The sequence below is a fragment of the Colobus angolensis genome, unplaced genomic scaffold, assembly GCF_000951035.1.
Source record: "Colobus angolensis palliatus isolate OR3802 unplaced genomic scaffold, Cang.pa_1.0 Scaffold31, whole genome shotgun sequence".
Classification (NCBI taxonomy): domain Eukaryota; kingdom Metazoa; phylum Chordata; class Mammalia; order Primates; family Cercopithecidae; genus Colobus; species Colobus angolensis.
Genome location: NW_012116377.1, coordinates 10556204 through 10568953, shown reverse-complemented (window position 1 = coordinate 10568953; position 12750 = coordinate 10556204). Strand labels below are relative to the sequence as shown.

At 36.1% G+C, this 12750-nt stretch overlaps 1 protein-coding gene across 1 annotated transcript in view; it reads left to right on the top strand.

Moving 5' to 3' along the window:
- DIRC2 (disrupted in renal carcinoma 2) overlaps positions 1 to 12750 on the top strand; it is an 85149-nt gene that overhangs the window by 41393 nt on the left and 31006 nt on the right. The window contains exon 5 of the mRNA XM_011950798.1: positions 8065 to 8173. Within this exon, the coding sequence (XP_011806188.1) occupies positions 8065 to 8173 (109 nt within the window). The remainder of the gene's footprint in view (positions 1 to 8064; positions 8174 to 12750) is intronic.

Genomic DNA, 12750 nt, shown 5'->3' with positions numbered 1-12750 from the left:
GCCCGGACTGGAGTGCAGTGGTCGGATCTCAGCTCACTGCAAGCTCCGCCTCCTGGGTTTACGCCATTCTCCTGCCTCAGCCTCCCGAATAGCTGGGACTACAGGCGCCCGCCACCTCGCCCGGCTAGTTTTTTTGTATTTTTAGTAGAGACGGGGTTTCTGACCTCGTGATCCGCCCGTCTCGGCCTCCCAAAGTGCTGGGATTACAGGCTTGAGCCACCGCGCCCGGCCAATAGCATCTCTTTATGATAAAAACCCTCAACAAACTAGACAAAGAAGGGACATACTTCAAAATAAAAGCCATACATGACAAATCCACTGCCAACATCTTACTGAATGGGAAAACTTGAAAGTATTTCCCCTGAGAACTGGAACAAGACAAGGATACCCACATTCACCACTTCAGTTTGAAAGCACTGGAAGTCCTAGCCAGAATAGTCAGGCAACTGAAAGAAATAAAAGGCATCCAAATTGGAAAAAGAGGAAGTCAAACTATCACTGTTTGCCAATGATATGATCATATACCTAGAAAACCCTAAAGACTCTTCCAAAAGACTCCTAGATTTGATAGATGAAATCAGGAAACTCTCAGGTTACAAAATCAGTAGCACTGCTCTACACCAACAATGAGAAAGCCGAGAATCAAATGAATAACTCAATCCCCTTTACAATAGCTGCAAAAAAATTAAAATACCTGGGAATATTCTTAACCAAGGAGGTGAAATATCTATACAAGAACTACGAAACACTGCTGAAAGATGTCATAGATGACACAAACAAGTGGAAACACATTCCATGCTCATAGACTGGAAGAATCAATATTGTGAAAATGACCATACTACCCAAAACAATCTATAGATTCAGTGCAGTTCCTGTCAAAATACCAACATCATTTTTCACAGAATTAGAAAAAAAAAAAATCCTAAAATTCATATGTAACCAAGAAAGAGTCCAAATAGCCAAAGCAATCCTAAGCAAAAGGAACAAGTCTGGAGGCGTCACATTCCCTGACTTCAAATTATACTGCAAGGTTATAGTTACTAAAACAGCATGGTACTGGTATGAAAGTAGTCAATGGAACAGTCCAATGGAACAGAATAGAGAATTCAGAAATGAGGCCAAATACATACAACCAACTAATCTTCAACAAAACATACAAAAACATAAATTGGAGAAAGGACACCCTATTTAATAAATGGTTCTGGGAAAACTGGCAAGCCACAAGTAGAAGAATCAAACCAGATACCTATCTCTCACCTTATACAAAAATCAACTCAAGATGGATCAAAGACTTAAATATAAGATCTGAAACCATAAAAGTTCTAGAAGATAATGTCAGAGAAATACTTCTGGACATTGGCCTAGGCAAAGAATTCATGACTAAGACCCCAAAAGCAAATGCAACAAAAGAAAAATAAATAAATGGGACCTAATTAAACAAAAAGTTTCTGTACAGCAAAAGACATAAACATCAGAGTAAACAAACAGCCCACAGAATGGGCAAAAATATTTGCAAGCAAGCTCTGTATCTGACAGGAGACTAATATCTAGAATCTACGAGGAACTCAGACAGATCCGCACGAAAAAAAAAAAACTCATCAAAAAGTGGTCAAATGACATGACCAGAAGACATTTCTCAAAAGAAGACAAACAGCCCCCCCCCAAAAAAAAATAGGAAAAAATGCTCAACATCACTAATCAGGGAAATGCACATTAAAACCACAATTAGATACCACCTTACCCCTGGAAGAATAGAGTCAAAAAACAATAGATGTTGACATGGATGTAGTGAAAAGGGAATGCTTATACACTGCTGGTAGGAATGTAAGTTAGTACCACCTCTATGCAAAACAGTATGGAGATTCCTTAAAGAACTAAAAGGAGATCTACCATTCAACCCAGCAATCCCACTACTAGTGTCTACCCAAAGGAAAAGAAGTCTTTGTATGAAAAAGACACATGCACATGCACATACATGTTTGTAGCAGCACAGTTTGCAATTCCAAAGATACGGAACCAACCTAAGTACCCATCAACTAATGAGTGGGAAAAGAAAATGAGTACATGTACACCATGGAATACTACTCAGCCATAAAAAAGAACAGAATAATGCTTTGTACATCAACTTGTAGGGAACTGGAAGCCATTACTCTAAGTGAAGTAACTCAGGAATGGAAAATCAAACACTGTTTGTTCTCACTTATAAGTGGGAGCTAAGCTATGAGTAGGCAAAGACAGAGTGGTATAGTGGACTTTGGAGACTTAGAATGGGGAGGATGGCAGTGAGTGAAGGATAACAAACTCCATATTGGGTACACCGTACACTACTCAGGTAGCAGGTGCACCAGAATCTCAGACTTCACCACTATCCAGTTCATCCGTGTAACCAAAAATCATTTGTACACCAAAAGCTGTTGAAATTCTAAAAAATTTGTTTTAATTCTTTGTATATTTGGGATAAAAATCTTTGAAAATTTTTAATAATCTTATTTTAAAAGGAAAAATAAGTAAAATTAATTAGAAATAAGTAAAATTAATAAGCAAAATTAGTTTTAGGAAATGAGTAAAATCAATTTTAGTAGCATATTGTTTAACCAAGCATATCTAAAACATTATTTTAACATGTAATCAATATTAAAACTTATTAATGAAATATGTTACAGTCTTTTATTCATATAACATCTTTGATATCCAGTGCATCTCTTCATCTAAAATGCATTTATTTTTGTACGAGGATCTAAACCATTTTATAGCTGGCCAAATTATAAGTTCAGATCTGTTAAAAATCATTTAAATGTTTGCCCGACATTTAATTCTGATTCAGGCAACTAATTTTCTTAATTCTTTATTGATCATTGAAAAGAAATGTCTATAAAATTGACCATGTGTTTGCTAAAATGTCTTTTATTATTATTCAGTTAATTATTCTAAACTTTTTTTCCACAGCAGACATTTTATTTTGCTCTGCTGCAGCAAATTGTAATTGCCATTCGTTGTGGAGTTTGCAACATGCCTTCTTCTATTTTGGTCTCTTCTTTCTACAGAAAATATTCAAATACACAAATTACAATGTCACATGTCACATCAGTGTGTAGAAGAAAATAATTAGAACTGAATCCGTTCATTGACACCAAGATCAGTGATGGATTATCATACTAGAGACAACACCTGCCCCAGCATGCACACTATAATAATATCTTAGTGTTGCAGCTGTTAAAGGGAAATGTACTCCTACCAAACAGAGCTATGTTTAATGGAAAAGTACCTTTCACTGCTTCTGCTTCAAGTTTAGATTTAAATTAGTTAAAATGAAATAAAATTAAAAACTCAGTTCTTTGGTTGCACCAGCCACATTTCAAATACTATGTAATACTGTTTTTCAAACTTTGGTTTACAGCCAACTAATTCAGTGCTTTGACAGCCATTTTCTTTAAGCAAAATAGAATGGAATAAAATAGAATAGAAAATATTATTTCATCACATGTAATAAAGATACCTTCTTTTAGACTTTTGTTTCAGTATATATGTTGCATATATATGAGTAAGTCCCAAAGTAAAAATAAATTTCTTACTAAAAGTAAAGTAAAAAGTTTTTGAAAATCACTTCTCTATAGCACATAGTACATTGCCTTTCACATAATAGGTTTAAAAAAAGTTAGGTTGAATTGTGATTAGTGGCACACATTTGTAAGATGACAGTTTAAAATGATCACTTAATGGCAACAAAAGCCAAAATTGACAAATGGGATCTAATTAAACTAAAGAGCTTCTGCACAGCAAAAGAAACTACCATCAGAGTGAACAGGCAACCTACAGAATGGGAGAAAATTTTTGCAATCTACTCATCTAACAAAGGGCTAATATCCAGAACCTACAAAGAACTCAAAACAAATTTACAAGAAAAAAACAACCGCATGAAAAAGTGGGCAAAGGATATGAACAGACACTTCTCAAAAGAAGACATTTATGCAGCCAACAGACACATGAAAAAATGCTCATCATCACTAGCCATCAGAGAAATGTTCATCAAAGCCACAATGAGATACCATCTCACACCAGGAAGAATGGCGATCATTAAAATGTCAGGAAACAACAGGTGCTGGAGAGGATGTGGAGAAATAGGAACACTTTTACACTGTTGGTGGGACTGTAAACTAGTTCAACCATTGTGGAAAACAGTATGGCGATTCCTCAAGGATCTAGAACTAGAAATACATTTGACCCAGCCATCCCATTACTGGGTATATACTCAAAGGATTATAAATCATGCTGCTATAAAGACACATGCACACGTATGTTTATTGCGGCACTATTCACAATAGCAAAGACTTGGAACCAACCCAAATGTCCATCAGTGACAGACTGGATTAAGAAAATGTGGCACATACACACCGTGGAATACTATGCAGCCATAAAAAAGGATGAGTTCAGGTCCTTTGTAGGGACATGGATGCAGCTGGAAACCATCATTCTCAGCAAACTATCACAAGAACAGAAAACCAAACACCACATGTTCTCACTCATAGGTGGGAATTAAACAATGAGAACACTTGGACACAGGAAGGGGAACATCACACACCGGAACCTTTTGTGGGGTTGGGGGAGAGGGGAGGGATAGCATTAGGAGATATACCTAATGTAAATGATGAACTAATGGGTGCAGCACACCAACATGGCACATGTATACATATATAACAAACCTGCACGTTGTGCATACGTACCCTAGAACTTAAAGTATAATAAAAATAAAAAATAAATAAAATGATCACTTTTTAAAAACAATGCCACTTAAATAAATTTTTTTCCATGTAAACCTAGCTGCAGATGTTAGATAGCAATAGAGAAAGGTAGAGAGGTAGATTGGGGTCATATTATGACATACTAATAATTTTGGACTATTCTGTAGGAAATAATGAGTCACTGAAGCATTTTAAGCCAAGGCATTATGTACAAGATTGTTCTGACAAGGAAAAACAGTTAACTTAAAATTGTCCCTCCAACCACTTTGACTTGTGTTTACTTCTAATTACCCTGGAGTCAAACTCTTCATTCTGTTTAAACCATAAAGTGTAAGATCTTCCTTCTCTATAAAAAGTCCTTTTCACCAGTACCTAACATTCCTTTGTCTTTTATTCCTTACTGTGCACAATTGCCAGCTTCTACCTTTGGGCTCTCCTGGGGAGTTCTCTGGGCCTGCCATGCCCCATTCCCTTCCTACCAGTGTAATTAACCCCAGTCTCTCATAGAATTCCTGAAATCATTGCTTCCTGGGTCAGATTATTTGCCAGCACGTGAACACGTGTATTAATCTATTTTTTCGTCGTTTGTATTTCCTTCTCCCATTTCTCTCCCCCAACCCAGGCCACTTCTCAAATGCCTTTAATGTGTATCTCTTTGTCTCTGTACTTTTGCAGTATATGTACTGTTTCGTATGCATCTATGTTTAACTCATCTAAATTATGACATACTGTGGATGTCATTCTGTTTGGCATTTTTCACTAAGTACTACATGGGTTTTATTTTTTAACTTTTCGTTTTGGAATGTTACAATGATATGCAAAGGTAGAATAGTATAACCCCTATAACTCGGTATTGACAATTGTCAGTCAGTTTACAACCAGTCTTGTTTCATCTTTGTACCACCCACTTCCCACTTCCCACCTTCCTGCATCATGAAACAAATCCCAGATGACAACTCCATTTCATCTAGAAATGTTTCAGTATGTGCAATATATGTCAAAAATAGACTCTTTTTAACATAAATATAGTACCGTTATTTTAACTAAAAACTTTTAAATAATAATTTGCTAATATCAAATCAATATTTAAATTTTCAATTATCTCATAAACATTTAACAGTTTGTTTGAACAGTTTCTATATTAGGTCCACACATTGCAATTGGTCCAAAGTGCCCTAGAATCTATAGATTTCCTTGACATGGCTCTTTGTTTCTTATAATTTAATTGTTAAGGAGCCAGCACTTTTATTCCCAACGTCTGGATTTTGTTGATTTCCTCATTGTATAGTTTGACTTGTTCCCCTCTCCTTTGTGTTCCCTGTAAATTGTTAACTAGAAGTATGTTGTGATTCAGGTTTTATTTTTGCTTTTGTTTTTGTTTTACAAGACTACTTCATAAGTGATGCTGCCTCCTTTCATCAGGAGGCATGTAATGTCTGGACAACTCTCATTTTGTGAGACACCTAGTTTTTGTGTACACCTAGTTCTTTGTACTCCATGGCATTAATTGATCACATTTCGTCTACTTATTCTCATTGTGTACCCAGATTGCCTCCAGTTTGTTGTTACCACAAACACTACTGCAGTGACATCCTCATGCACGTCACCATAGACCTGAAAATTTATTTGGAAAATAGACCCTGTAACATGACTGCTAGGTCATAAAATAGTCTAAGCTTGATTTGTCAAGTACTGCCAGATCGCAGTGACATGATCATAGCACACAGTAACCACCTGCCTCAGCCTCCCAATTAGCTGGGATTACAGATGCACACCACTGTACCCGGCTAATTTTTAAATATTTTTATAGAGATGAGGTCTCATTATCTTGCCCAGGCTGGTCTCAAACTCCTGTCCTCAAGTGATTCTCCTACCTCGGCCTCCCAAAGTGCTGAGATTACAGGCATGAGCCACCATGCCTGGCCAGAGCTTCTTTTAAACTACCTACTCATTTGATGAAATAATATTGGTTATCTGTATAATAAACATTGAGAATTTTAAGCAATATGAACAAAATATTTTTCTTGTAAAAATAAAAAATTTCAAGAAGTGAGCCGGGTGCTGTGGCTCACGCCTGTAATCCCAGCACTTTGGGAGGCCGAGGTGGGTGCATCACCTGAGGTCAGGAGTTCGAGACCAGCCTGGCCAGCATGGCGAAACCCTGTCTCTACTAAAACTACAAAAATTAGCTGGGTGTGCTAGTAGGTGCCTGTAATTCCAGCTATTTGGGAGGCTGAGGCAGGAGAATCACTTGAGCCAGGGAGGCAGAGGTTGCAGTGAGCTGAGATCACACCATTGCACTCCAGCCTGGGCAACAAGAGTGGAACTCCATCTTAAAAAAGAAATTTTCAGAAGCTTGAATTTATTAACTCACAGATTTTTTATTAACTGACAGACTTTTTCTTTTATAAAGCTTGCCACTTTGAACTTCTTGAAGAATAACTATATATGTATATATTCATATGTATATATACATATATGTGCATATGTATGTATATATACATATATATTTTTTAACTTTTAGGCTCGGGGTACATGTGCAGATTTGTTACATGGGTAAATTACATGTCATGGGGGTTTGGTGTGCAGATTATTTTGTCACCTAGATAATAAGCATAGTATCCAATAGGTAGTTTTTCTGGCCTCACCCTCCTCCCACCCTGCACCCTCAAGTTGGTCCCAGTGTCTGTTGTTCCCTTCTTTTTGTCCATATGTACTTGATGTTTAGCTCCCACTTGTGAGAACATGTGGTATTTGCTTTTCTGTTCCTGTGTTAGTTTACTTAGGATAATGGCCTCTTGCTCCATTCGTGTTGCTGCAAAGGTTGTGATCTTATTCTTTTTTATGTCTGAGGAGTATTATATGGTGTATTTGTACCACATTTTCTTTATCCAGTCTACCATTGATGAGAATTTAGGTTGATTCCATGTCTTTGCTATTGTAAATAGTGCTGCAGTGAATACACACGTGCATGTGTCTTTATACTAGAATGATTTATATTCCTTTGGGTATATACCCAATAATGGATTGCTGGGTCAAATGGTAATTCTCTTTTAAGTTCTTTTAGAAATTGCCAAACTGCCTTCCTTGGTGGCTGAACCAATTTACACTTCAACCAGCAGTGTATATGCATTCCCTTTTCTCTGCTACCTTCCCAGCATGTTGTTATTATTATTATTATTATTATTAGTTTTTAATAATGGCTATTCTGTAGATATTTTCTGATTCTGGTGTTCCAGTTTCCAAATGACATACATTTTTCATGACGATGTTTATTCTAGATTTTTAATTTGTTGCAATGTTTCCTTTTATTTCTCATTCACAGCAATTTTAGATTTTTGATGATTGCTTTAGCATATGCCATACCACTTGGTGTATTTGCTGGCTGGTCTGGAGTTCTGGACTTAATTTTAACACCAGCGCATGTCAGCCAAGTAAGTATTTTATTTCTTTATATGTTGTAGGTATTTTCATTCATTTAATTTATAAATACTGGTTACGTGTTCTTGGTTTTAGCTTCAAGGACTGGGTAAAACATTGTCCTGTACCATTGTTGCAAAAGCAAGATCTTTATGGAATAGGTAAAAAATAGTGTTGATTTTCCTACTTGATTTTGACAATAGTTTTGAATTTCGCATTTCTCTGGGCATTATTAATGATACTACTGGCTTTTTAAGAAAGAAAGGAAATCTTAGTTTTGTTGACTCCATTCTTTATCCTTTCTTCATACCTTATAAAGAAGACTAAGATCCCATCATCAGTTATATAGCTATTTCTTCATCTAGTTTCTGACCACCTCTGTGGGCTCTAAATAAGGGTATTTCATTTCTTTAAAAATAACCATTTCATCTATATGCTTGATGCCATCCATTCCTTCTCTTTGCTTCCAGATAGCATGGTAGAAAAGAGGAGAGAGAAATTTGGAGAGGTAAATAGAAGAAAACACACTGATGTGATATTCTATGAGTAAAAAAAAAAAACAATTTGTCTATTCTGCTTTTAATGAACATTTGGATTGTTAACTATTTTTGACAACCACAAACAATGCTATATTAACGCTCTCATACATGTCTCTATGCACTTATATACACATTTCTAATGGATACATATCTAGGAATGGAACTGCTGGTTATAGTGTATGCTACTTTGGTAGATGATGCCAAACTTCTCCAAAGTGGTGGTATCCATGTATAATCCTACCAGCAATACATGAAATTTCTCATCATCCCACATCATTTGGCACTTGTGTGATAACATTAGTCTTTTTCACTTTAGACATGCTGATAGCTGTGCAGTTGTATGCCATCATAGTGACTTCTGTGGTGTCTTTTCAATGTGAATTGGATATTTTGAATATCCTTTTCTGGTGACATACCAGTTTGAGTCTCTTGCCCACTATTGGGCTACCTTTTTCTTACCAATAGGTAAAGAAGAGAGCTGTGCAGAAGGGAACTCCGCAGAGGACTTTGTGGGGACTCCAGTAATCTTTGGCTGAGAAATGGGCTGCACATATAAAGGGCAAAGCTACTAGAGGCTTAACAGAGAGAATGGTATGGATTGAAAGCAGAACAAAGATAGAAGAGGTCAAGCATTGTCTTGGAGTTCTGGCCCAGTCAAACTGTAGAATCAAGGACCATGTCCTAGATAAAGTCTTACTCTAGTTTAGACCCATCATAAACAAAGACAAAAATCTGAAAAGGAGACACTTTGGAGATCTATCCTTATAAAGCACAAAATGAGGCCTACACATCCTCAAGGTGATCAAGCAATAATTGAACTGCCTACTAGAACAAAAGTCAACCATTTTAGAAAAAATAAAAGAATCTAGAATCTCTTTATTGTATCATCCACAACATACAGTATACAATTTTTTTTTTTTTTTTTTTTTTTGACGGAGTCTTGCTCTGTCGCCCAGGCTGGAGTGCAGTGGTGCGGTCTCGGCTCACTGCAAGCTCCGCCTCCTGGGTTCATGCCATTCTCCTGCCTCAGCCTCCCAAGTAGCTGGGACTGCAGGCGCCTGCCACTACGCCCAGCTAATTTTTTTTGTATTTTTAGTAAAGACGGGGTTTCACCGTGTTAGGATGGTCTCAATCCCCTGACCTCGTGATCTGCCCACCTTGGCCTCCCAAAGTGCTGGGATTATAGGAGTGAGCCACCGCGCCCGGTCCAGTATACAATTTTTTTAAAAAATGCATTAGACATGTAAAGAAACAGGAAAGTCTGACCCCTATTTGGCCAGGTGCAGTGGTCTCAAAAAATAAATAAATAAAAGTTAAAAAATTTACAAAGCAATCATTAGAAACCAACTCTTAGAAACTCTAGATGTTGGATTTAGCAGACTGAGGCTGCAATGCAGGAAAGATAAAGATAAATCTTTGCTTGCTCCAAGTTCATAAATATGTTATCTTGTACAACTGTGTCATCCTGTATAGTAGCTACTAGCCACATTCAAAATTAACTTCAAACTTAATTTGAAATTTAAACCAATTGAAATGAAATAAAAGTAAAAAATAACTTCCTTAGTTGTGTAGCACTTTTTAAGTGCAGGATAGCCACAAGAGACTAGTAGCTACCATGTTGCATGGTGTAGATAGAGAACATTTCTATCATCAAAGAAAGTTCTGTTGGACAGTGCTGTTCCAGAGCTTTGTTCTTTTACCTGTCACATTTACCTAGAATTTAAACCTAGAATTGATTTTGTACTTATTATAAGATAGAGGTTAAGTTTCTTTTTTCCTCATAGATATTTGTTAACCTAGGATCAGTGTTTGAAAAGATCATTTTTTTCCTTCACTGCCCTCTATTAATCTTTGTTGTAAGCAAGTTTCCTTATATACACGGGTGTATTTCTAGACTTGATTCCTTTAGTCTCTTTGTCCCTACACCAATACCAAATTGTGTTATTTATACTAGTGTTATAAATAAGTACTAGTTTTGATATTTAGTAAATATCCCCCTTTATTGGGATTTCTATTAGAGTGTTTATATCTACAGATCATTTTCAAAATTAACTGCTTTATAATTGAGTTTTCTGAACCTTGATCATTATATTTCTTCTCATTTACTTAGGTCCCAATGTCTCTGAATGATGCTTTATAATTTTCAGCAAAGATACCTTCTGTGTGTTTGTTAGCTTTATTCTCAGGTATTTGATACTTTTTGAAGCTATTGAAATCAGCAGCTTTTAACGTTTTTATTTTATTTTTCTTATTTTTAAAATTGATATGTAATTGTTGCACATTTTGGGGGGTATATAATATTTTGATACCTGTACACAGTGTGTAATGATCAAATTGGTAAGAGTGCTATCCACCACCTCAAACATTTATTTTTTCTTTGTGTTGGGAACCTTACAACTCTTCTAGCCATTTTGAAATGTACAGTAAGTTATTGTTATCTGTAATTTCCCTACTGTATTATCGAGTACTAGAACTCACTCTTTCTAACTGTATTTTTGTACCCCTTAACCAACTTCTCTTCATCCTCCCACCCTTCTTCATCAGTAGCTGGTAACTATCATTCTATGTTCTGCTTTCCTGAAATCCACCTTTTTAGTTCCCACATATGAGTGAAAGCGTGCAATATTTGTTTTTCTGTATTTGGCTTATTTCAGTTAACATGATTTCACTTAACATCCATGTTGCTGCAAATAACAGGATTTCATTCTTTTTGTGACTGAATAATATTCCATTGTGTATATATCCGATATTTTCTTGATGTATTTATCTGTTGATGACACTTAGGTTGTTTCCAAACCTTGGCTATTGTGAATAGTGCTGCAATAAACATGGGAGTGCAGATTTCTTTTTTATATACTGATTTCCTTTCTGTTGGGTATATATCCAGAAATGGCATTGCTACATCATATGGTAGTTCTGTTTTTCGTTTTCTAAGGAACCTCTGTACTGTTTTCCATAATGGCTTTACTTCTTTAATTCCCACCAGTAGTGTCCAAGCACTCCCCCTTCTCTGTATCCTTGTCAGCATTTGTTACTTTTTGTCTTTTTGGTGATAGCTATCCTAACTGGGGTGAGATGCTATTCATTGTGGTTTTGATGTGCATTTCCCTGATTATTAGTGATGTTGAACATTTCTTTTTGTATATTTGTTGGCCATTGTGTGTCTTCTTTTGAGAAATGTCTATTCAGGTATTTTGCTTGTTTTTTAATTGGATTGGTTTTTTTGCTGTTGAGTTGTTTGGGTTCCTTATAGATAGTGGTTATTAATCCCTAATTGGATGTATAGTTTGTGAATATTTCTCCCATTCTGTAAGTTTTCTCTTCCCTCTATTGTTTCCTTTGCTGTTCAGAAGCCTTTTAGTCTTATGTAATCCCATTTGTGTAATTTTGCTTTTGTTGCCTGTCTTTTGAGGCTGTATTCAAAAAATCTTTGTCCAGACCAGTGTCCTGTAGTGTTCCCCCAATGTTTTCTTTTAGTAGTTTCATAGTTTCAAGTCTTACATTGAACCCTTTTCCCTTTTAGGGGGAAAAAAAAAGTGCAGCTCGCTGCCAGCACTCATTTAATTTTATATAAACATGCTCTTTGATGCTGAAACAAATCTGACTGGCTTTCAATATGAAAATATAAAAACTGTTCTTGGAGTTATTTCTAAATAGAACTAACATCAGAATCATCTGAATCATCAGAATCGTCTATCAGATTCCTCAAATGAATCTCTAGCCAATGACTGAGAACGATGTTAACATCACACGTAGGAATGCTCCTTTTTCTAGGATTTGACATTTTCAGCAGTTGAGAATTACTGTGTTTTGTAAATGGAAATACCACTAGTAAAAACAGAATGCTATAAGTAGAATGATGTCTTTTGTCTCCAAAGTTGATATACTAAGAGTGATGTGAAAATAGTCATAAAAGCAAGATAGTTTATGGCGAAGATATCTTGGGGTAAATGCTGCAGCTGCAAAAGTGCCTCTGGCGAGTACTCTCAGGGCAAATGGGAAAAGGATTAAATCTTTAATCCATTTTGAGTTGTTTTTTTTTTTTTTTTTTT